The sequence below is a fragment of the Pagrus major genome, chromosome 23, assembly GCF_040436345.1.
Source record: "Pagrus major chromosome 23, Pma_NU_1.0".
Lineage (NCBI taxonomy): Eukaryota > Metazoa > Chordata > Actinopteri > Spariformes > Sparidae > Pagrus > Pagrus major.
In genome coordinates this window covers 12,920,529-12,946,911 of record NC_133237.1, presented here as the reverse complement: position 1 = coordinate 12,946,911, position 26,383 = coordinate 12,920,529, and the positions used below count along the sequence as shown (strand labels likewise).

The window sequence follows — 26,383 nt, the reverse complement described above, 5'->3', positions numbered from 1 at the left end:
ATTAACTAAAGTAGGGGAGGACTTGTTTAATGCTGTCTTATCCTTCTCCCTCCACTTTTCACCACTTGTTCCTTTCCTCCATCTTTTTCCCTCCACTCCCTCTTTCCTACAGACCCAAAGATCTGCACACTAACCCCGAATGGGCACCTGGATCTGGCCCCTCTGCCCCCTGGTCTGTATCCAGGAGAGAGGTTGACCTTTGCTCTTGGCTCCAGAAAGAACAGCGTTATTTCTCTTGGCAGGGCAGAGCAGAGGGCTCTGGTAAGTGAAAATGACTGTAATTAGAGAAGCTGAGAAAGACGCACATACTCTACATACGTAGCTGCTGTTAGTTCTTGATTGACTCACCATTTATTATGTTTTGATATAACAGTGCGAAAGTAATTATAAGTAATTATAGGTCTTTTTTTTACTTTTTATTCAAGTCTTCAAAGATAGGTTTTACATGCTTTATGGTTCATTCAGACCAAATCAGGCACTGTGGTGATTAGGGCAGGGGTTGTGCCGCAGTGTGGGGGGACACAACAGGGAGAGTATCATCGAACTCTGCCTAGATGGCACCCGGCTTCAGGCTCCTGGCTTGGGATCAACAACTCATCCAGAGATGCTTTCACCATCTGCAACAAGTTTGCAGAGTATTTCTCCTCCCCTGTTGGTGCAGTCTCCTGGCAGCGTGATGTTGTTTGAGGCACCAAGCAACATTATTGAAACTCACAGCATGTCTTTTTTGGACCTATATGACAGTATCTGTTTCACCCTAACAGCGAAAATGTCATGTCAACCAGCACTCAAATAAAACATTAAAAAACTTCCATTATAAGTACGATGGTAGTAAGCTATATTACTTATATATAAAGCGTCAAAGACACATTTGACTATATATTTGACATGGACAAAACAGCAGCTTAAAAAAACAAACAGTAAGAATTAAAGTGCTAAAGTGCTCGTGTATTTAATGCACATTGCTCTATTGATTTAGCATTAGAGTTCGGCAGCTTTATGGAGTCTGGAACAAACAATAGTTTAATTAACTTCATATAATTAGCTACATTGATTGAATTAGCTATGGCACTTAGGTGACTAAAAGTTTAAGCATGTACTGTATTGACGGTATTTCCAAGTGTAATAAGTAATGTGAAGAATTTATTGCTATGTTCTTTTTGTCCGTTATTATGACATGTAGGTGTCACTGTGTCTCTGGATCCAGACAGACTTTAGCTCAGAATTACAGGTGATAGAAGAAACGTCTCTGTCTTTCTTTCTCAGTATCCAGGGCGAGCTTATCACAACTGGGGCCGCCCACTGCCTCCCCATCCACAGGCCTTGTGGGCCCGTCGCTCCAGCTGGAACAGCCTGGGAGGATGTCGCCCCTGCTCCTCCTCTTCTCCCTCCACCAGTCCAGCCCTTACCCCCACCTCTGCGAGGCCCTTCTATGGCTACGGCCTGGGAGGCCTTGGCGGAGTGGTCGGAGGAAGCCTTCGTATACGGGGTCCCCGTGCTTCCTCATCTCCGCGCCGCCACCTGCCCCACATCCACACGGATGAGGAGGAGTCTCTCCTCTCTCCTCCTGCTGTCGCTCCACAATCTCTTCACCTTCCCCATCCTATGCTGCCAGGTCACTTTGTACCCAGGAGGGACCGCAGAGCTCTATCGCTAGAACTGCCCCATCTGCTGCAGGTCCCAGGACCCCCGCATCGTCCACTGCCACCACACCACCCGCTGCCCCCCATGACGCTCCATGCTCACCAAAGGAAGAAGAGCTTCTCTGGGGGGATGGTAATCAGCGGCGGAGGTGGTGGCGGTGGGCTCGACAGTCTTGGTGGATTAGGAGTGGTGCACCAAGACTGTAACGGGAAGACTCCTCTGTCTCAGCTCCTCCAGCCTCCTCCTAGACACCCGACTGAGCCGGCTGGAGGGCCAAACCCCCAGAGCCAGCTGATGGCCGACGTCTTCCCCGCGGTTAACACACGCAGCAAGGATAGGGAGGACCTGGATGATGACATTGACTATGTAAGTGTGTGTGGGAGGAGGGGAATTAGACGGTAATAGAATTAGGAAAAGCCTGGTGAGTAAGTGAAGTAAGCTTATGCAATCATACGACTATCCTATAACACACAGTCCAATTCCACAGATGCAGATAAGACGGCGTATCAGCATCCGAATAGAACAAAGAAACACAATCTAGCCTTGTGATTTTCAATAACCAAACCATTTGCTCTTTTGTTAAAGTACAAGATTTTACACATGCAATAATCTCTTGCTCTCTTGTGTAGGATTTTCAAGTGCTTTGTATAAAGCCTGCACTCTCTATCACCTGGGCCTCATGGGAGACCCATTGTTTTCATTGTAAACAAGTCTGTGTACGAGAGAAACAAGGTTAATTAGAAAGGACTATTTAGACAGCGGGGGAGAGAGCTATACAGATGGTAATGTTGGAAGATGCTCCGAGCTGTTGCTATAGAAGTGTTTCACTTTCGTAAATAATTTAAATTGGGAGCCTTGCAATTCTGTGTCTTTATGTATTCACTGCATGATTACATTGTGCATGCTGCACGGGCTCTGCTTGTGTGTGCCATCGTTAGAGCTGCAATGATTAGACGATTAATGGATTAGTCAACAGAGAGCAAATTAGTTGCCAACTATTTTGCTAATCAGTCACAAGTTTCATTTTTAAAGCAACATTCTCAAACATTAACTGGTTCAGCTTCTTAAATGTAAGAATTTGCTGCTTTTCCTTTGTCATGTATGATCGCAAATAAGGAGTCTTTTGGTTTTGGACTGTTGGTTGAACAAAAGAAGCGATTTCAAGACATCACTTTGGGAAATTGTGATGAGAATCTCTTTGTGTTCTTTGTTGCAGAGCTTGTGCTTCCGCATCCAGAAAATGTTAGAAGTGTACAGACCAGACTGGTGTGAGAGCAGAGAGGACTGGTCTGTCTTCCTGTTCTCCCCGCAGAACAAGTGAGTCACCTTTATTTCTTTTTAATCTAATCGGTCGTATCCAGTGCATTTAGCGGTGGAGCGATTGCATCAAAAAGTGTGTTTTGACTCAAAATGTGGGCTTTTTTGTCATCAAAAGAGTCATAAACATTATCGGCTGGCCACAGGACGTATCTCATCGAAACAATACCAAGGACGGGTGGGCAGATTCTGTTCCCGACCTCATCAATAGCAAGGACGGGTTGCCGAGCTTCCTCAGAGAAGGACTACATTAGAGTATTGATTGCCACCTTCCAAATAACAAAAGGATATTTTCTCCCCTCCTGTTAGAGAGCCAGAAACAGGCCTCAGGGGGTAAATGTAATACCATGGGCAATTCATTAAATTCTGCATTAACTTGTAGTGATGTTGTGTTACACTCTGCAGAGGAAGGGTTTGAATAGACTGAGTTCTTTTTAATAAAAGGCAGCTAAATGTCTCCGTGCTTGTTCCAAAATACTTTAGAATAAACCAGCCTCTCCTATTCAATCTGCTCCTTTTCATCCGTTCCAATAAACACCACAGCAAAGATATTTAATTGCTTTTTGGCAGTACACAGTGTCACATGCTAAGTTTTTGAAATGCATATTCAGTATTTATACGTCCCATCTCTTCCTCTCTCACTCGCACTCTTTTCCTTTCTCTCCTATCTCTCTATTCTGTCCTCCCTGCAGAGCACTGTACTCTGGAGTCTTGTGCTTCTGAGAGTGTTGTTAATGTAATTTGTTTTGAATTAGGAGTGATGTAAACAAGAGCTGAATGAGGCTGTTTACCCACCAAGATGTGAGAGAGCTCCCGTGCACTGTCAAGGAACTTGGCTCCCATTCAGATTGGATGGAAGGGATTTATAAATTGTGTTTGGACAGTGTCGCCCTTACCCCTGTGTGTTTATTATCCCCAGTCTCTTTTTGGCTTAAAGAGACAGTTCAGCCCAACATCAAAGACACATATTTTTACCCTCACCTGTAGTGCTATTTATCCATCTAGATTGTTTTGGTGCCAGTTGCTGAGTTTTGGAGATATTGTCCATAGAAATGTCTACCGTTTCATGAATATAATGGAACTCGATGGCAATCAGCTTGTGGTGCTCAAAGTGCCCAAAAAATATGTTCGAAAAGCTCAACAGTAATGTCTCTTTCACGGCCTGTTTTCTCAGGATGATCCACCGGCCTTGTTGTGAGCAGTTTCATGTAGGAACTATTTTCCTTCTGCTTGTGACAGTAATGGTGTCTTTCTTGGCAGCGCTGTAATGTTAGCTAGCTTAGGTAGCTTATTAGCTAGCCTGTCTTATAAGTAAATGAGCGCAGCCTACAGCGCTTTGATGCAGACAGAAAATAGTTCCTACATGAAGCTGCTCACAACAAGGCCTCTGGATTATCTTGAGTAACAGGGTCATGATTTCTGGAAAGAGACATTGGTGATGAGTTTATCAAATGTATTCTTTTGGTGAGCACCACAAGCTGATTGCTAAGTACTTCCATTATATTCAAGAGAAGCAGACATCACCACAGCTGATATCGCTAAAACTCAACTTCTCACATCAAGACCGTCTAAATGGATGAATAGAACTCCCGGTAAAATAAAATAAATAGCATTTTTAATTTGGGGGTGAACTGTACCTTTAATAACACCTGGAATGCCAATTTAAATTTCTGTTTCTTCTTCTTCTTCAACTCCTCTCCTCCTACTCCAGGTTTAGACAGATGTGCCAGTCCATCATAGCCCATAAGCTGTTTGACTATGTGGTGTTGGCCTTTATCTTCTCCAACTGTATCACAGTCGCTCTGGAGAGGCCCAAGATACTACAGGGCAGCTTGGTAAGTCAATCTGAAATGTGTCTCTACACGTGTGTGTTGAAGCTTCTTCTCCTCTCTGCAGCTTTTGTGTAATAGCTTTTTGAGATGAATCATTTTTTTTCTCTTAAAGGTGCAATAAGTATGGTTCTCTACCTCTGATTGCGCCATCTTCTCCTTCTGACTGTCAACGCCTCTCTCCCTTGTCTTGTTTGTCTGTGCAGGAAAGAGTCTTCCTCACAATCTCTAACTACATTTTTACGGCCATCTTTGTGGGCGAGATGACACTCAAGGTAACGTTTTACAACCTGTCTCTCTATTACTCCCAAGTGTGTAGAGTGTGCAGGCATTACACAGAGGTGTCTTTTGTGTCCGTCTCCTCCCCGTGTCTGCCTGTTTGTCTCTGTCACAGAATTGACTTCGCCTCAGTGCTCCCACAGCCCATTCCCCCCTGCCCTTCTTTCTTGGCAATTCCCACGTTCCTTTGGAGAACAGAGCAATTAAGCAAAGTCATTAATTAGTGGCTAGGCTTCTCTTATGGATGCAGTCCATCTCCAGCACTCCCCCACACTCTCCCCTTCCTCCTGTCCTCGCTGATGTTGAAGGTTTCTTTTTTAAGTCTTTAAGTGTTTCCACTTCCTTAGGATCCCTCTGTTCTCATCAGTCTGGTTGCTCAGACTTGGTCTTTCCCCATCCTTCCTTTTTTTCCTCCCTCCCTCCCTTTCGCCACTGTTTCTGTATTCTCTGCAAAAGGCTCTGGCACAAGTGGGCCATCAATTATGCACTCCCGCAATCAATTATTAACCAATCACCGCCCGTCAAGGAGCCGCAGACTTGTCAGCCCCCTGGCCGAGCCGTACATGTCTCCCCCAGTGTTTCTGTCTGTCTGAACCTCGTGTAGTCCTGTAATGTGTGTTGATGTGTGTTTGTGTAGCATTAATCTCTCCATAAGACTCCACCGCTGTGTTTAGTGCTGTCTACAAGATGTAGCCACATAAAAAGCACAGCACAGCAGGGTGGAGGAATTGGTCAGCATGTCAAAGAAGTTTTTCAAGGGTTTTTTTTGTGAGGCAGCTCCGGGCGCAACTCTCTGAAAAAGTAGTTCTCATGATTGTATTGTAGTCGTCTGATTAAGTACCGCTATTTCCCACACAAGTATTAGATTGTGAAGTCAATAGCTAGTTGAAAGTTTTAGACATTCAGTTTACATTTTGGCATTTAGACCCTAAGATGTTTGCCAAGCGCCCATCTTTCAACCATCTTGATGTATTTGCACGCTCACCCCCACAGTCCCTCTGAAGCTTTACCGGATACATGGCAAACAGCTTCAAATGTCAGTAGCAGATTTTTTTTTTTTGCCCAGGCAGACGTGATGCTCCTGCCACTGCTCAGCATTACACCAAATCCAGCTGCGTGCATATGTATTACGATTCCTGAGCCACATCAAAGCCTCACTGTTGAAGCCAGAGACGAGTCAAGTACTATCATGTGTCGAATGGCTTCACATGAAACTTTTTACAAGCAAATATAAAGGCAGTGGGACATTGTTACTGCACCAGTGGATATTGCAGTAAAAACACTGTTACCTGTGTGCTCTTTATAGTGATGCATGGTGTGTCAGTGTGTGTTTGTGTCATTTTTAACCACAGGTATCAATTAATGTTCTCTTAAAACACTGTGTGTGTGTGAGTGTGTGTGGCGAATAAAGTCTTTTGGCAGGTGTGCATGTACGTACGTGTGTCATCAGCCTGTTTTCCTACAGCTGCTGATGACTTTTCTTATCTGTATCTCACCGCTCATCCTCCATTCACCTTGTTTTTTTCACCTTTATATCTTTTTTATGCAGATGTCTTGTAATTCTACTTAAGATGCTACGTCGCAAGTGTAGTCCGTGTTGTGTTGCTTTATGCAGCTTCACCTACTTTTTTCCTCTCATGTTCAGGTGGTTTCCATGGGTCTGTACGTGGGTGAACAGGCTTATCTGCGGAGCAGCTGGAACATTTTGGACGGCTTCCTGGTTTTCGTGTCTTTGATTGACATTGTCGTGTCCATGGCGGGTGGGGCCAAGATCCTGGGCGTGCTTCGGGTACTCAGGCTGCTCAGAACATTGCGTCCTCTCAGGTATGGGACAAAGTCCTGTGATTAAAAAATAAATAAATGAAAAATAAATAAATATATATCAAAAATATACAGACGGTTTTAAGGAAGACAGACAGTATTATACAAAACATACTTATAAGCTTCCTGTTTTAACTGCCTTGTTTTATTTGTTTGTCTTATTTTCTTTTTACTGCTCTCCTCTCTTCAGGGTGATTAGCAGAGCTCCGGGTCTGAAGCTAGTGGTGGAGACCCTCATCACTTCCCTCAAACCCATCGGCAACATTGTCCTGATCTGTTGTGCATTCTTCATCATCTTTGGCATTCTTGGGGTGCAGGTAGGTGTGATACACACTGCATGCATACATTTTTTAATCAACTATATTATTTACACAGAAATTGTTGTAAATAACACAGTCTGTGCGTGCAATGGTTTCCTGCCAATTATGTTTTTTTTTATGTAATTCTTTCCCTCATTTTCCATTTTAATAGCTTTGAAGCAAACTTGCATTTCATTCTTACGTAAACCCTCACTGTCTTCCTATGTCTTTCATCATTGCACAACATTTTCATCTGCTGGGATCTTTGACCACCTCATTATTTCACTCAAAAGCAGTCTTTCATCTCATCGGGCGGGGCATACGAAGGCTTATTTGTCTGTTTTCTATAAGTAGTCAGAAAGCATCAAAAGCTTGGCTTATTGTTCTTCTACTGACAGCTGTTTAAAGGCAAGTTCTTCTACTGCTTTGGCCCCGACGTCAAAAACATCACCAACAAGTCCGACTGCCTGCAAGCCAACTACAAGTGGGTCCACCATAAGTACAACTTTGACAACCTTGGACAGGTTAGTGTCACATGTGTTATATCTGCACATCTGGTGTTCATTGTGTTCGATATAAGAATATGTTACGGAACATGATGTTTTTTTCTTCATAGAATAAGCATAATAAACAGTTTTCCTTTCTGTTGTTTGCCCGCTATTTTCCAGGCTCTGATGTCCCTGTTTGTGCTCGCCTCCAAGGATGGCTGGGTCAACATTATGTATCACGGTCTTGATGCTGTGGGTGTGGACCAACAGGTACATCAACTGCATAACAACAATGTTACATAAGAAAAAACTTTAGGTAAGATCTTATCTGGTTAAATCTTTTTCTCCTCTCCTCTCATCATCCTCTTCAACCCCAGCCGGTGACCAACAACAACCCATGGATGCTGCTGTACTTCATCTCCTTCCTCCTCATCGTTAGCTTCTTCGTCCTCAACATGTTCGTCGGCGTGGTGGTGGAGAATTTTCACAAGTGCCGACAACACCAAGAGGTGGAGGAGGCCAAAAGGCGGGAGGAGAAACGTCAGCGGCGCATGGAAAAGAAGAGGAGAAGTAAGAGAGAGGGATGACAGGAGAGGGATAGCAAAGGAGTGTGGAATAGGGAAAGTCTGTAAAGAAATAGGAAAATATAGGCGTGTGAACGTTTGAAACGTTAAATAAAAATAAAGTGATACAAAGGAGCGGTATAATAAGAAAGAAGAGGCAGGAAGAGATTAATGGAGTAACAATGGGTACGATCAGATGAAAATTATTACAAACAGTTTTAAAGCAACAAGATATAATGAACAAAACAAAACAACAACAAAACACAAAGTGCTTGAAAAGGGGACTTGAATAGCTCATTCATCCCCTATTGTTACCTAGATACATGAATCACTTTTTATTAGCAATGTGAGTTCTGATCAATACTGATGAAAATGTGTGCTGTAGAAAGAAAGATGCTAATAGAGACAGATGGACAGACAAACAGACAGACAATAATAAACACACAAAAGTGTCATACTTGCTTATGTGCTCTGCAATTTCACATTTTTTTCTGTTGATAGTGATTCCAGCTTGATCAAAGCTTTGAATTTTTGCATTTCAAAGCGCTCAGTGTGGAGCAGGCCTTCTCTGGAAGAAAAAAGATGATCTGCTGCACAATAATCTGGACTACTCATAAATATAATTTCTTTTTTAATAGCCTGAAAGTTTGAATGATCACTGTATATAATGAAATCAATGGAAGTTTTTTTTTTTTAATAACTCTGCAGAGAACATTTTGGGCCCCATGTCCACACAGTGTTTATTTCTGGCAAAAAAAGAGTTGGGTGCTGGACAGCGCTGGGATGAAGCTTACAACGTCTAGATTGATAAAAGCACAGCACTCTCCAGCAACAGTCAGTGGTCTGATCTGCTCAAAATTAGCTTTTCTGTCTCTGTTATGTTCTTCTCTCTGATATATAAAGTTCTGGATAGACAGACACGGCCAGGACAAGCTTTTACATCCATTTTGTCGGTTACCAGGGTGGTGGGTGACAATCCTACCACATCTGAGATAGGATAAGTTGCACCACCTGAAAATTCAAAGTGAAAGTGCCCAACAAACATTACATCGGTTTTAGCTAGAAGAGGACATGATGCCTATAACAATGAACTACACAACTACACATAACTAATAACATAAGTGCTGCTAGAATTGCACGAATAAAACGTTATACGGACACGGGGTCTCGTTCTTTTTTTTAACTAACAACGATTTCTGTTTGAAAATATGTTTTAAAGCTCCACTGATATATTTTCTATCAACAGAAGCCCAGAAGCTGCCCTACTATTCCAATTATGGCAAAGTGCGCCTGATGATCCACACACTGTGCACAAACCACTACCTGGACCTCATCATCACCTTCATCATCTGCATCAACGTCATCACCATGTCCTTAGAGCACTACAATCAACCTCATGTAAGAACATTTACCTGTGTGTGCAAACGCGTATTTGGGGTGTGTATAGCAGTGTAGGAACTAACGCTGGGGAGTGCAGGGGGCACAGGTCCAGTTGTGTGTTTGTGTTTGTGTCTGTGGATGTATGTTAGATGATAAAGGGGAGACGGACCGTGCAGAGTATTAATGTCTGTCAAATCCGACTGCAACCCTTACATAAAGCCTTCCATTCCCCAAAGAGCGGCATCTTAAAAAGATACAGTGTGTGAAACCACTGACTGGTCCACCACCATGAAACTGTAGCATGTGTTGTGAGTAACTGCAGTCAGCACAAAGGACCTGTGATTGCACCGCTGATTTGACGTGGGCTGCTGTCAGAGTGGTGTTAGCCGTACAGTACACGTATCTGTCCATTCATGTGTGATGAATGGAGGTTCTGATAGCATTTTTTGTGAAGGAGAGAAGTGATTATCCTTGAGATAAGATGCCCGTTTGACCTTTTTAAAATGGAGCAAGCTTTCTCAAACTGACCGGGCATCAGATAAATATCACAGGTCTTGGCTGTATTCGTCAGTTGTTGCTTCTGACATTTGGCAGCCTCCCACTTGTTAGAAGCCACAGCTCTATTTATGAAAGGAGACAACAGCCGGGGAAAATAATCTGCAGTCTCTGCAGCAACGTGGAGCTGGGCTGGATGTTAAAACAGGCTTGTCTCTGGAATATTTTAATACTCTGCAAATATAATTTCGCTTAAGAATTTGTTTTTGTTTGGGGACATCGTGTGTGTGTGTGTGTGTGTGTGTGTGTGTGTGTGTGTGCGCGTGTGTGTGCGCGTGTGTGTGTGTGTGTGCTGCTATGAATGGAAGATGCTCTGTTTTTGCTTCTGGCATGCTTGGTTTTACTCTACCAACAATGGGAACACTTCCAAATGTACCTGTTTTCCCTGCTGATACTGCTGATACTCCACTCTACCCCATTGCACATGCAAATGCACACACACACACACACACACACACACACACACATACACACATGCCCCTATTTTTTTACTCTCTCTCCCCAGTCTTTGGATCTCGCCCTGAAGTACTGCAACTATTTCTTCACCTCCACTTTTGTGCTGGAATCAGTACTCAAACTCATCGCCTTCGGCTTTCGCCGCTTCTTCAAAGAAAGGTACAGTGTGTGTTGGCAGCGTGATTGTGTATGAGAGCGTTTCCCTTTCTGCCTCCCATGGAAGTGTGTCTGTGTGTTTATTTGTAGCGCTATACTAATGCAGCTTGACAGCTTGGTGTCAGTGCAGAACTCATCCATCCGCTGTGGGATTTGTTAATCTGTTGTCCAGAGGCAGACTGTACTGTACCTGTGTGACGATTGTCATCAGCTTTTCTTTTCTGAAAACACAAGCGCCCTTTGGATTACTGCAAAAAGGGCTTTACATTTCAAAATAGTTACTCTATGTTTTTGTCTATTCAGCTCAGTCACTTATCTCATATTTGATGTGAAAATTAAGCATTAGAAAAGACTATCGGGGGTTCCAGGCACATGCTATAATCTTCTGAAATAACATATAATATAAATAGTGCCATAATAAACAGTTATTTAGCTCAAAGTGTAATGGCTGCACAAATCCGCCTTTTGCTTTGATCATTATAAATGGAATAGGGGATAACAGCTTTAACGACATAGAGGATTATGAAATATGTTGAAATATGTGTTATTAAGTTGACTAGCTTATTGTGGTGCAAATACAGATTTCCTGACAATGATCAGTTCTGTGAAATGTCCTCATTATCACAGTAAGACGTAAGAATTTACAGTTTCCTTTATAGTGATTAGCCTTCTTCCCCTTATTTCATTTCCTATGAAGTTAATTTAAATTGTAAGTACAAACTATAATTCCTTTTCAATTAACCCCTTAATGTGTAATTAATGAGTTATTCTTTGTGGTCATTTATTGATCTCGTACAATATCAGGCAGATTGAAAAAAGAAAGTGTTAACCTGCAGTATCATTCTACTAACTAAAATGAACAGTCTATTAGCTCTCTGCTTGTTACACTCCTGTGCTTTCCATTTCTCCAACTCACTGTATTCACCTTTGTTTGACCTCCATGAGAAACACACCTCAGTACTCCCACATTCATTCACTCAGAGCTCAGACTAATTGATTCGTCACTCACCCAAATGTGCACAGTGACGAGACTGATGTCTTATTCTTTTCAGGGCTGTGTGGTGACTAATTAAAGGCAGAAACAGATTTGGGAGCTTATATTACACTGATGGTACTTTAATGTCATTGACCTATTTTAGTTAGCCAGGAGAGAAAGAGGATAAGGAGAAACGGTTAAGAGAAATGAGGTGGCTGAGGAAGAATCTGATAATATATAGGAGGGGAAGCTGGACTGATCAAAGAAAAAAAAGGAGGAGGGCAAATGAGTGATGAAATGAGAAAGAGATGGGCGGATATTGAGAGAATTTATCACACGCTTACCAGCTGGCACTTCGTCTCTTTTTATGTAGTGTCAGCAACAGCCGTGAGCAGTCATTGTGCATAGTGTGATTTATAGTCTGGGGTCAGCTTTAGAACTGGGTCAATGGAGTAGGTGGTAACGCACAAACACACTGCCACAAGTGTCACCATGCACTGGTAAGTCTGCAGGTGTGTGTGTGTGTTTGTGTGTGTGTACTGTAGATGTGTAGATGTTTAAAGGTCTGGGGCAGTCAAGGAGATATGAAAGTCCACATTAAATGTGCCTTTGGAGGAGTAACAGGTGCATCTTTATCAGGTGAGTTAGTTTGTTCCTTTGACTCTGATGTGTTAAAGTGATTTTAAGGAACATTATTATGCAAATATGAACAAAGGGAGCTGCCGTCTTCAGCCTTGAAGGGATACTTTTGTTTTTTAGGAGTGAGGCTGTATAAGGTAATTATTTCCAGATATTGGGCTTTTCCCTATGTGTGCTGGCTCGACTTGACTCATTTCTGTGGTCAATTGTAAATTCTCTTTTCCCCACAGTATTATTGAAGAATAGCCTCTGAAAAAGCTCAGCTAATTAGGTTAAACACACGTTTCATTTCCATAATTTTTTCACAGTAAAAGCCCCCCCCCCAATTTAGTTATTTGAAAGCTTTTATTATAAAGCAGCAAAATCAGAGATTTAGTTACAAGACACAAAAGTACTGAGAGCTGAACACACAGAGACTTTCAAGAACACCTTTGTGTCAAGTTTCCCACACATATATAAGTTAAGTATCGCTATCCTGACACAGGCTTGTTTGACGGGGAGAAGGGGCGTTGACACAGGTTGGCCATGGTCATGACACATCACTGGAGGCGAGTTGGACGCTCTTTAGTCCCACTCCAACTGTACGCTATATTTAGTATATTTTCACCGCCTTGCCTTGCCCTGCCCTCAGACAGCCTTTTCTGACAGGGAGCTATATCGCTTTCTTCAAAGCCTTCAGACTTCGGTGTTTTAAAGGGTTTGTTCGGATTCACACAAACTAACAGATCGAGGCAGCAGTTGACTAGCAACTCCCTCATTCTGCAAAGTAAAATTACTGTTATTATGGCTTCAGTGTCCCATTAGAGAGAGCTGTTTTACAGGCAAGGTAACATGGTGAAAACATTCTAAATATAGTGTGGGCCGTCTTTTTAGGTGGTTAAGTACATTGCTTACTGTAGCTTCCTTACCAGTGCTCCTGTCTGTTTCTCCAAACTGGGAGCATGCAGGCTGCCATCTACTGTAGGACATTTACCAAGGATAAGCACCTCCTACCCCACTTCAAAAAACCCAAACCATCCCTTTAAGGGTCTGTATCACTGCAACCACAGATGATAACGTGCCTGTAACAAATATGTGAAAAAGAAGTAGAGACACAGGCAGGCCCTGACAACAGAGGGAAACACAATCACGTGCAAGATGATAATGAGTCACGGGCGGCGGTTGATACACTGCTCTCATTGGCATTTAAATGAGAGAGTTTGGCAAGCATTCTGACAAATGGATTGGCAGTGGCAAATGTTTTAGCACTCTGGGTGCCTCGCTTTGTGAACGCGGATCAGATGTGCACCTGATTTAGCATCCTCCATAAAAACTGCACAGCTTTAGGGCCAGCTTTGTGATTTCACAGAAGATGTTAACCCACTGACTGTCTTCCAAAAACTCAGGAGATAAATAAGGACTACAATACCCCCTGAAGCGATTACATGAGGCGATAAAGGATACGCAAAAGCAAATAAAAGCATGTTATAGTAGTGGCATAGTTGCATCAGGTCAACGGCTTCCCTGAACTTAGATGTTGCGATGAATACGGTGACTTCAAACTCTTTGATTCCCAACAAATTCATCTGATTTGGCAACATCTGTTTCCCATCTGTGCTCAAGCAATTATATGACAAGCATTTTGCTGCACATGATGGATTTATCAAGGGCTTTTGGGGATGAAGCTCTGTAGCATCACTGGTAGAAATGTGTAAAAGAGAGCAATGAGTTGAAAGGTAATGGATAATTAACTACGTACCTCTTTGTATAGTTAGGGTCAGAACCTTTCAGACAGCCCTGAGTGTAGGACTTCACCAAGTGAACATCTGTATGTAACATATGTATGTGTGTTTCTGTTTTCTCTGTGTGCATGTGTGTTGCAATGCCCTTGTGCACCTTCCTCCATCACATGAGTGTGTGTGTGTGTGCTGGTGCTAGGTGGAACCAGTTGGACTTGGCCATTGTGCTTCTGTCAGTGATGGGCATCACCCTGGAGGAGATTGAGATCAGTGCTGCCCTGCCCATCAACCCCACTATCATCAGGATCATGAGAGTACTGAGGATAGCTCGAGGTACACGCACCACTACACGTGTGAAATACGCACATGTACACACTCGCTCACAAGCCTTATTTACCCCAGCCACACTTCCTGTAAATGCTTTCAGTGAAACAGAATATTGACTTGATCTTAATGGTGTGTTAAAATATAACTCTTGAGCCTGTAATCAACTTTCACTGGCCAGTTAGCTGTAGCATAGCAGCTCATTTCTAAAGGGCTGTTCTTGTGTGTGCAGGCACGTGTGTGTGTGTGACTGTGTTAAACAGGGTGTAAATTAAGAACTGACCTTTACACAGTTTCATGTTTCCCATTTAGTCTGTAATTGAACCTGAGGGATTTCCCCCTAAATGGCCACACTTAAAATTTCTCTTTGTCTCTCTGACACACACACAGTGCTGAAACTGCTGAAAATGGCAACAGGAATGAGAGCCCTGCTGGATACGGTGGTCCAAGCCCTGCCTCAGGTACCATGCACACACACACACACACACACACACACACAGTGACAAAAACTGTCTTTCCCTTTTTTTCCCCCTCACAGACTCACACTCCACATTCCCACAGAGAGTTTTGCAATTCCATTCAATAGCCAGAGTGCTACTAGCCCACCCATTCTGTTCCTCTGTTGGCCTGTAGGCAACTCTAATAGATGACTCATTCATGCCACAGGCTGGAAGACTCGCACACCAACACATGTGCGCACATACACACATAGTAGGCTTGTCTTGTTTTCACTTTCAGCACCATGGAGAGCACCCAGACTCCCGCTGTGGCCACAGTGTGCTAGAAACAGTGGGAGCTTCTTACAGCATTCTGTAGTTCATTTGGTGGTGAAATGTCCTCAGAGTCAGACAGTTTCTAGGTCGTCCCAGTGTCAGAATACCCAGAATGCATCTTTGCTCACTCTGCTTAGTGTCTGGAAGTAGTGCATGTTTGCTTTGAAGCATAGCGTCATGAATTAAGGAAAAAAAGGAGACGAGAGAAAAAATACAGTTTTGTTGTGTACATTTTACATTTATATTATATTTAAATGTCAGTATGTTGTTTTTTATCCGGCCTCATGTTCATGCCTTCATCAAGACTCAGTGTTTATTAATCCAGAGCCTTTCCCTGAAGCTGTATTTGCTGTATTCTACTCACTGATGTATTTGTGAAAGCATTGACTGTAGAAAATATGGACTTAGCTTTCCGGTCTGTGAAAGTGAAGCCAATGTGGAAGTGCCTTCAACCTGTATTCTTTGTGACTTCACTGGTTGCAGAAGTCAAACTGTATGTAAGCCTATGAGAAAATGACTCTTCGTCTCACTTGATTTATTACCTCAGTAAACACTTATCTAATGAGTTTATGGTTGCTAGTTTTGCTAGTTTTCTTCAACACAGCATGATGTTCATTTTCTGAATTATGGTCTTGGACCACAGTATCTTGGCTCCAAAAACAATAGTTCACAAACCAATGGGTGACCTCAGAGTGGGGTGTAACAAATCTGCCTACTAACATCTCTTAAACCCACTTACTAACGCATCTTGCTCGTTTAATCTGAACAAATAGATATGAATGAAACTAAGCTAACTGGCTGTGCTGCCTAGCTACAAATTTACTGCAGATGTAATAGTATCAATCGTCTCATTGGCGTATTTCCCAAAATGTTGAACAGTTCCTCAAAAGGAAAGCAGTTGTCTAGACAGGAAGGTTTGATGCAAACACTAGCGTAGAGCCTCATTAATGGGCGTGCAGCCACACAGTCATATACGCACACACACACAGTCTGACCCATTGACCATCAACAGTAAGATGAAGCAAACAGAGGGAAACAGGTGGTGTGGTGAAAGGAGGGCAGGCAGAGGTGAGGGAGAACAGATTCCTTGTCTTTCTTTTCTATTGATCCCCCTCTCATTAACACTGAGCCCTTTGCACTATCCCAAGGGCACCAGGGGAGGTAATTAAAACTGGGGCTAATTAAACAATTCCAGGAGGTCTCTGTCTCTGCGTATGGGTGTGTGTGCATATTGAGGTACTGACAGAGTGAGAGTGAAAGCGATATACCTGGCGAGATATTAACCTGAGGTGATATTCTGCTATATTTCACTGTGAAAATTAAATGGCGAGCTGCCAACATTTCTTTATTACATCACATAGGATATTGAGGACAGTATTGACATTTCAACAAAGGCTTCATGATACAGCAGAACAAAGGAACAGACAAATACACAGCTATTGGTATGAGAAGGCAAGGAATATGAATAATGCCATCAGGGCACACGGCGACAGATGTCTGTTAGAATAATAATTCATGAGATGAAACGTGATGGGAAGCTGTGTATATATTTAATAGGCCTTGACAGGACATGGAGATGTAATGAAGGATCCAAACACTCAGACTAAATGGGTGAATGAGCTTAATAGCTCACTGACATGTTAGGAGAAATGTATTTTTATAGTTTGTCTTTACAAAGAGAGAGTCATCTAACCCACAAGCATCCTCCATTATCCTCCTCGCTGACTTGTGTAAAATGGCTGCAACACACCGTTTACTAACACTAATAGCCGACATCATGTTGGCACTAAAGTCAAGCCAGTTGTTTTATCGCTTCTCTGTGAATGGCTGAGAAACCTCCAGAATAGCCTGAGGCAGATGTGGACACCAGATGGGATGCCATTTGTGCTTTGGGACTGCCGTCCCCTGTGAAACTATTCGGATTCAACTTAAATAATTGATGTTGAGAATGTTGGTCTCTGTCCTTATAAGGTGAGACACTACAGGTGAAGAGGATAAAAAGATTTAAATGATAGATTTCATGTTGTCACAATTGATGAACAGATCATTTGTTTTATGCCCTGAGCGCTATAATTTACATTTGCAAGATATTCTTTATAAGTTTTTTTTAACAACACCACCTTGACTTCATCCTGGTGGCTTTTTGCAGGTTATGGTTAGGCAAGCTCGATTAATATTCAACAAAAATAAAGAGTTGAAAAAAAAAAAGTTTGGTTTCTTGAATCTGTCCCGAGTAAACCCTCTACCCAAACAAATCAAAGAGAAGATAGCCAACATCTGTCAAAATTTACCCCAGGTACCACTCAGTTGATCATCCTCATGGCCACAGGATAAGTGCCTTACAGTGTAGCTGCAGGCTACTGGTAAGCTCGCTGTGTTGTCTTTTTTTTCCCTCAAAATGTTCACTGGATGTGTACAAGTAGGTGCAGGTGGAGAGAAAAAAAATACTGGGAGAATCCTGCTTTTGAATGTGATTTCATTTTGATCGATTTTCGAGTTACAGTCAAAATCATGACTCCCCTAAATAGATATTACCATGAAACTTCCCTTGTTGCTTACTTATATTAAGACAATAATTTTTTTTATTACAAGTTTTTTTTATTTTGTATTTAGCAAAATGAGACTGTCTTAATTAAACATTTGTTAATCTGCATACATTTCCAGAACATAAATCTGAACTAAAAACATTGACATATAAAGATGGACGATGGTTCTCCACCTCCTCCCACTGTGCTAAAATGAGCCCAAAATATCCCGGATACGAGCGCTGCCAGCCTGCACTAGTGACCTCATTTGGAGCCAGAGACATCGCAGTAATGATTGGGTAGTGGAGTGATGGTATCGAGTAGGGCTGCACAATTAATCACAAAATAATCAAAATCGCAATTTAACTAGGTGTAATATCCAAATCACAAGAACTGCAATTATTTTATAAAGGTAATTTGCCACAAAAACAGCGTTTTAATGAAATTTTGTAGTGCTGCAGAGATGCTCTGGCCTACAAAGCTTGTTCTCCAGATGTAATAAAACGTGTGTTTGGCAGAGACCAGGAGAAATGCCACATTATCATGATTTTTCTAGTTTTTTGAAAATTGTGATGTAAAATTTAATCATCCATATTAATTCTGAATTATATCGCAATTGCAATATCTTTCAAAATAATCGCTGTATCGCTTTTTGACCAAATTGTGCAACCCTAGTGTCGAGTTCCTGCCCATACACCCTGACGATTCAATTAGAGCAGGGCTCATCAAGATGTGATGATTTTCATAGCATAAAATAACTAAAGAAAACCAAACATAAACACTTTAACATACATCAGCATGATAAGATTTAAGTAAACTCACAGAAATCATCTTTGTGAAAAATGTATGTGGCATGTACTTTGACTCATCTGAAAAAATTATAGAAGCAAAATAGCCCCAAAACTCAAAATTGACCTGTACATGAAAGTCCAATGTTTTCACCTGTGCTCTCTCACCTCAGATCATCACATTTACAAAAGACAACAAAATCTGTGGACAGCCCATGCTTATTTTCATCCAGTTATTTATCCTTGTCCTGGATCCCATATAGGCCCAGGCCATTAGGAAGAACAGATTGTTAAGCACACAGGGCAGGATAGCACTAACTTAAGAGATGTAGTTGAGACAAACCCCAGAACAGTCGCATTAAGAATTATTACAGAATTCAAATGAAAGGTTGGAAGGCAATTACCTCCATTACTTTCAGTCCAAAGGGACTCATCAGACTGTTCTGCGTGTAATGGAGCGTATTTGTCTACATAAAAAGTTAACTTTAATATTTCAATAATGTAGGTGCTGCTAAACACTTCTATTGTGTTACATGGATGAAGGTATTTTGTTCTTTTTTTCACCACCTTCTGCAGCTCTTCCTTTAAGTGAAGAATTGACCTTCATAGACTAACCAAGTGAATCATATCAGGCCATTTATTCTAAAGCCTTGAGCAGCATTTAAAAGTGAATAATAGTAAACTCCTGCTGAGTTTTTAGTGGATTTCAAAGTAGAGGAGAAAACATGTAAACAAAGGTATTTATCCCTTGAGTAAAAAAGACATGGTTGCTCTGAAATCTCATTTTAGTTCAATTTAGTGTAACTTCAGTCCAATCACAATCATAACTTGGCTCCTATTTACTGAGAGCCTTCCCTCCAAACCAGGTTTTATGATTAAACATTCATTTCCACCATGACTTTTCTTTTACAGCTAGGCCTGACTATAGATAGTCCTGCCAAACCGTGCTTCAGACTGAGAACAGCCCCTTTAATAAATTTTGTCTGCACTGCAGTGTGTAATCTCTTTAGAATAGGCTCTGTCATTTTCATAGTGTTGATGCATTACTCGGAGACCAAACTCTAAAGAAAACTGCACATTTACAGTAGCTTTCCACTGAAAAACAGGTGGAGTGAACTAAACTTCTCTTTAGACGGCATGGAGAATAATTATAACTATTTGTTGGTGCTTTTTCTCATTCCCCGTGGAGCAGCACAGTGTCAAAAACAGTGAATAGCAGACTGGGTTTTGTTTCCCTGTGATGGGATTAGAGTTTGCCCTGAGTGTTTAGCGTGGAACATCATCATCACCGTTAAGTTGTGGGAACAGAAGGTTTGTTTTGTGGTGGAACCGAGCCAAATCCCAAAACCCCAAACTTAGAAATGCACAACAGCATCAGGGGTTCAGTCGTATCAAGGTCTCAGAGGAAGCTGTGCCGTGGTGTGCAGAAGTAAGCAGGATGTGGGAGCAGCATGCTAGAAACAATTTGGAGTCCTATGTGACATTCTTAATGCACAGCCATTACAAATCGTGTTTGAGTTCCTGCCAGTTTGTTTAGTGGCAGTGTTTGAATTTTCAATTTGAAAGGCATTCTTGTCTTGTGGTTAGTTGTTTTAAAAATGACTGACTTGAATAGAAATTCAAAATAAGGTTGAATTACCCTCAAGCAAGTCTACAACTGATTTATCACAGGTCCCATTATCAGTGACTTCTTGGTCCAGATTATTTAGCATAGCCAGAACATAAAACTTAGCCACTATGTTGTTGTTATGCTGTCAAATGGTTTAAGACGTGTGCATGTTCTTCTGTCTTTGTGTGTGTGTGTGTGTGTGTGTGTGTGTGTGTGTGTGTGTGTGTGTGTGTTGTGTCTGGGTCTGGTCTGTGTGTGTGTGTGCTTGTGTGTTGCAGGTGGGTAACCTGGGCCTGCTCTTCATGCTGCTGTTTTTCATCTACGCCGCCTTAGGAGTAGAGCTTTTTGGAGAACTTGGTAAGTGTCCCAGTCGCGACTATGTCACATAAAACCTCTTTTTTTTTGCTTAACATTTTAATTATAACCGTTATTAAGAATATTATACTGTTGATGTTTTTTTCAAGTTTAACTACAAATCTGTTAAGAGAAACCATACATTCATTCAGTGATCTTTGCTAGTTAAAAAAGAAGTTTTCTAAAGACTCAAGAACCAAGGCTGTGCTCTATGATTGTAATAAGTTGCACGGCCGAGATCACATTCATAAAAATTCGATAATACATTGATTATTTATTGTGAATAAACTGTTTGGATATTTCGGCTGGTGTAATAGGATAAATGTTTAAAAGAACAATCTGTGAAGCTTTCAGCGAGCCATTGTGTGCCGGAGAACCTCAGAGCTAATTCAAGGATTTTGAGTTTTGAAGAGATTTTCCTTGTACAGTGGGATGGATTACTCTTTGATCTCAAGGCACAACTTACAACTTTTGAGAAACTGTGTTATCTCTCATGTAACACAATGTGCACCATTATATCTGTGGTAATGTGCATAAGCTCCTAATCCTTTCACCCCATACTCATACATATGTGTAAAACTAGAGATGAAAGGACTTTTCCAACTAGTTTCAGAGCATGTGGTCTACATACACATCACCCCCATACATGTAGGTGATTAAAAATCAACATTTATCAATGTGTGTCTCAGCAAAATTGTGACTTTCAGTTTTCATGTTCTCATTTTCGTGCACATAAAAGCCAAATCACATGTATTAACTTTAGCCTGAACATGTCCTTATTTACTCTCCATCTTTTTTTTCCTTTTTCATCAGTTCTCTCTCCTGCAGTCCGACAGCCATTAGAGAATCAACCCACTCTCCAGTATTCTGATATATAAGCACTGTCCTAAAATATCCACATTGAAGTTGGAAGATATATCTTTCTAACTGTCACATCTCCCTTGTGTGCTGCAGCTGCAGCCAGTGGCAACGTTGCTTCCTATTGGAGCTTGGCAGGAGAAAGGATTAGTGGCAAATGCAAGTGTCTCTGTCTTGAGGCCATTCCAGAGATTATCTTGGGATATAAGCTCAAAGACAAATAGAGTGTTTTGGTCACATTGCTGCTGATTTGATAACAGACTGTGTCTACACTGAGTTGGCTTGTTTGGACATTCATCCACAGGCAGCTTAGTGACAGAAATGGTGCGTGTTTCTGCAGTTTAAAGGAGTAATGACGTGTTGATCTTTTCTTCTTTTGTTATCCCCGCTCCCTTCCTGTCCCATTTTCTCTTTCTCCATCTTTCTCTTTATCTCTTCACCTCTTTCTTATCTGTGACCTGATAACTTCTTTTATTCCTCTACTTCCTTCCACCCACCTCACTCTCATATTCAGTTTGCAATCCTGATTACCCATGTGAGGGTATGAGTCGTCACGCTACTTTTGAGAACTTTGGCATGGCTTTCCTTACCTTGTTTCAAGTCTCCACGGGCGACAACTGGAATGGCATCATGAAGGTACAAAGATGCATTCACAGTGTACAAATCAGAGTTATTTGTATTTGTCTTTTTTTTTTTTGTTGTTTTTTTAATTTTTACTTTGAATTCAGTTACTTTCAGTTATTTTCCTGAGTGGGTTTGCTCATTTCCGCTTTGTTTCTATTGGTAAAAAATGTATAGCTTTAGTTTAGTTTTTACTAGTTTCAGTACCAGTTTTGGCTTGTTATTTATTTACTGTAATATGGTGGTATTTGTCAGGGGCAATATTTAATTAGTTCAGAATAGTTAGTAAATTACAATTCAAACACAGCACTTTGTGAAGGTAATTTGCTCACAGTCATGAAGAATCTCACTCTCCATGAGTTATGACGTGTATGTATTCTTGCAGAGATATCTACTGAACTTAGCATGCTAACCAGCTAGCTGTCACAGTCCAAAGCTCCTGTGCTAGCACTCCCCCACTGCTCTGAGCTCCCAAACTGCTAGCTGCATGGCTAACTAAGCTGACTAGCTGATGGTAGCTAGTTGTTAGTCTAGTGATATGCTGCCGCCTTTTGGTTTGGAGAATGAGATTTTGCAAAGGTGACCAGAGCCTTACACTGCAAAACACAGGACATACACAAACTTCACACAGCTTACTTATTTGTGTTTCAAACGGAGGAAAAACAGAATCACAGACTTAGAGAAAGCAGTGAGGAGTGAAAGACAAATTCCTCCTCTATTACTCTCATCCATCCTATCTTCCACTCTAGCGATGCTTACCGATGAAAAGGAAATGTGCTTGCTCAGCACTGGTGGCACAGATTACCTTACTGATGGGCAGGAGGGTGACTGTGCCTCATTGCACACACACAAAACACCAATTTCACCTGAACACACATCTAATGCCACCAGCAGCTATGGCTGCTCCTCCACATACCGAGGCTGCAGGGGGAATAGAGATTAAGCTGGAGCGTGTCGGGCGTGGACCATTAAACACACACTGGATACAGGCAGTGTGGATGGTAGCGGGCCATGAAGCAAACCAGCGGGCCACAGATGCTACCTCTCTGAGTAAATCGCTGTCATTTTAGCTGTCAAATTATCACCTTTGCCATGAGAGAGCAAATCTGCTTTGGTTTAGTAAGAAGCAGGTGAGGCAGAGTGGTAATTAGCCATGCAGGGAAGAGAAGAAATAATGAGGGCAGGGGGGAGAAAAGGAGGCACCAATGAACTGTAATAAGAGGGGGGATGAGAGGATTGGAAAGGGGGTTAAAAGGACTGACCAGTTATTATGCTTTCTCCACTCTTCAGGGAAAATTACAGCAAAAATGAAAAAAAGGGGGAGGGCGAGCAGCACAAGCATGCGTGAGAGCAAATGGAGATTGGGAACAAAAATATGGAAAGAAATAAGATGGAAAAGGGAGTGAAGGCAGAAGAAGGAGAAGTTGTGTGAAGGAGCACAGTGTGTAAATGTCATGCCAAATTAGATAGAAAAGACCAGCTTCAGCTCAGAGGGCTAAAATTGTTACGTGTGGTCACAGCCTGGGTGAGATATGTGTACTTGCAGAAAACACTTGTCACTTTGGTTCGGCTCTGACTGAACTCCACTGAGTGCATGTTAACCAGAGTGGAAAACCACGAGAATAATGCTGGAGAAGAGAAAAAACGCCTCCCGTCGTTTTGCATGGAAGGAAAACAATTAAGTGTTTGATGATTATGCAAGTTGTCATGAATACAAAGAGCCTTGTTAACATGAACTAGATGCATTCTATTATTGCCTAAAATTAATAAGGATTTTTTGTTGTGAATATGTCCCATAATATGCTTATATTTGGGGTTCCTACTTACATTTTGGGTGTCTACTAGAAAATGCTTTATTGTTCAAAAAACGCATTACTTGTCTCACGCTGTCCGCTGCAGCATCTCTATTCACCCTCATGCTCCGTTTTTTTGGTGCCTGTATTTGTAAAGCACCCATCCTGAAAAGCCCAGTCTGTTCTAATTGGTCAGTTGTCACAGACCTGAGCAGGCACCACCCACTGTGGTTCTGCATAAGCTCTGCTGGTGTTTGTACAGTTGTGACATCACAACCTTACGGAAATCCTAATGGCTGTTTTTAAGAAACAGTCTCTAAATACAGGCTGAGTGCATTTCTCTGCGGCTTGACTGTTTTGATGCTTTCCCGGTATTTATATAGCCTTGTATCAGTTTCCTACAGTAAAATCAAAAATATAGCCTAATAAATACCCAGAAAATTACATCGACACCTCCATGACTCACATCTCACCAAGAACTGAATGTTACAAACATAAAAAATGAAAGTATTTGCTGCAGAGCTTTATCCAAAACTGTGGTAACCCTGAGAGCTTATCTGTTTTGTGTCTTCCACACTGCCAGTCCTCCTCCACTCCTAACCAACCACATTTTTCCTCACCTTCTGCCTCTGTGACACCAGGACACATTGCGGGAGTGCCCACCGGACCACGGCACCGATGTGGACTATGCCTGCAATCCGAGCCTTCAGTTTATTTCGCCAATGTACTTTGTCTCCTTCGTGCTCACCGCCCAGTTTGTGCTCATCAATGTGGTGGTGGCCGTGCTGATGAAGCACCTGGACGACTCCAACAAGGAGGCCGCAGAGGAGGCGGAGATGGATGCAGAAATTGAGCTGGAGCTGGCCCAGGGCACCCTCTGTTGCATGGGCGCCCCCGGCTGCGGGGGTGCTAGAATGGACAAAGGACTAGTCGCTGCTGGATCAGGGCCTGGAGGCACAGCAGCGGGGAAGGAGCGAGGAGGTGCCAGAGGAGAGAAGGGAGAAGGAGTGAGGAAGATGCGCCATGCATCAGCCACTGGGCACCCAGGGGGGTACAACTCCCGAGACTCCAGCCGGAGCCTGTACTCACCAGCACAAGTGAGTGTGTGTATTTCTGTGAGTGTGTGTGTGAGGGAGAGAGAGTGCGAGTATTCTTACATTTATTTCCTGGTAGTGTGTGAAAGGCCTGTTTTGTATGTGTGGTGTTTGCGTCAGTGTGTGTGGGAGTGTGCGTTTGTGTCTGCAAGTAGGGATGTCTCCATGATCTGCACGATCAGAATTTCTTTTTTATAAGGGATCCATTACAGCTAATCACAAATCCTATCCTCATTAATATTTATCCATTTCTGATTCATTTTTAAATTCTATCCCAGATGTGACCCAGCTGTAGCTCCGCTGTAATGCTTTGCTGCACTCCTTTAAAACAGTGGAACCACTGCATAATGTAGCACATTGTAGAGAAAACTGAAGAGCGGCGTCAACAATGGCCAGCAGTTTCTGCTGAAATGACTCTGAACCAGTAAGGTATTGAAGACAACAACTCACTTGACTGCATTGAGCTGAACTAAACTTGACCTGGCTGAGAAAGCGTTTGGGTTTTAGGTTTGCTGAGAGTGCGAAAGTGCACCGCTGTAAAGGAAAGGGATTTACTGGATCTTTAACACAAGACAAAAAGAGAGCATCATTGCGAAATGGAACAGCACACTTATTGTTTTACTGGATCAGATTCAGTCTCTGCAGATCCTGCATTATAAACAATTCTGATCAGTATCCAGGGCAAATCACATAACGGAGACATCCCTACTTCTACGAATTATTTTCTGTTTCTCTCGCTGCTGTCAGTTTGCTTCTCTTTACACAGTATCAGTGCATTAGTTCATGTAGGGAAAATTACAGATTCAATTCACAAGCTGGAAGAATACAAAAGAGGTAAACAATATGGCAGTAATTTCCGTATGTTGGTGGAATGGTGGTGAGAGGGAGAGAGCAGAGAATCATTGCTATATTCCTTTCTTTTGTGGGATTGACTGACAGCCACATTGCATGATTACACTAAGTCACTTTTAGCAATCTCTCTGTACAATTCACTTGTACTTTATTTCTTTTATAGACACACAAAAATAGGGAATACAAAGAAAAGGCAGATATAAGGAAAGGAAGAAAGAGACATTAAGCTTTACCTGAATGGCAACAATGCACAAGTACAATTGTGTCAAGAAGCCAATTTATTTCAGTGTAAAAAACATTGGGCTGGAGTCAAAGGCTAGGACACTTTTTCAGTTAATCCTTTTTTAATAAAGCTTTGTTTACCTTTCAGTACTCGTGAGACTATGTGAGTTTGCCAACGTACAGTCACAGGTTACATTTTTGAAGTGAAGATGTCGCGGCCTACATCCGTGTGTGAGTGTAGATGGTCTCTCATTTCTACTCACAGCAGAGCATCCATTATGAAATCGCTAATGATAGTCTGAGATATCCACGCAGAAATACACATAAAGATGACTCATCAGCTGCCGTGAAGTGTCTCACCTTTGCAGAGCTAAAGTTGGCTGCACAGAGCCATTTTTAGCCCAGTGTTGGCTGACAAAGGAACTTAATGCAGACCAGGGAGAACACACT

General features: G+C 42.0%; 1 protein-coding gene across 1 annotated transcript in view; it reads left to right on the top strand.

The window, feature by feature from the left end:
* The window catches only part of cacna1ia (calcium voltage-gated channel subunit alpha1 Ia), a 118,535-nt gene that overhangs the window by 80,557 nt on the left and 11,595 nt on the right, over positions 1 to 26,383 (top strand). Inside the window, exons 15-31 of the mRNA XM_073494259.1 lie at positions 113 to 261; positions 1,267 to 2,010; positions 2,861 to 2,961; positions 4,673 to 4,796; positions 4,997 to 5,065; positions 6,715 to 6,893; positions 7,081 to 7,207; positions 7,588 to 7,713; positions 7,858 to 7,947; positions 8,055 to 8,247; positions 9,487 to 9,638; positions 10,681 to 10,790; positions 14,320 to 14,453; positions 14,835 to 14,905; positions 20,418 to 20,496; positions 21,866 to 21,987; positions 24,407 to 24,862. Coding sequence (XP_073350360.1) covers positions 113 to 261; positions 1,267 to 2,010; positions 2,861 to 2,961; positions 4,673 to 4,796; positions 4,997 to 5,065; positions 6,715 to 6,893; positions 7,081 to 7,207; positions 7,588 to 7,713; positions 7,858 to 7,947; positions 8,055 to 8,247; positions 9,487 to 9,638; positions 10,681 to 10,790; positions 14,320 to 14,453; positions 14,835 to 14,905; positions 20,418 to 20,496; positions 21,866 to 21,987; positions 24,407 to 24,862 — 3,026 coding nt within the window. The remainder of the gene's footprint in view (positions 1 to 112; positions 262 to 1,266; positions 2,011 to 2,860; positions 2,962 to 4,672; positions 4,797 to 4,996; positions 5,066 to 6,714; positions 6,894 to 7,080; positions 7,208 to 7,587; positions 7,714 to 7,857; positions 7,948 to 8,054; positions 8,248 to 9,486; positions 9,639 to 10,680; positions 10,791 to 14,319; positions 14,454 to 14,834; positions 14,906 to 20,417; positions 20,497 to 21,865; positions 21,988 to 24,406; positions 24,863 to 26,383) is intronic.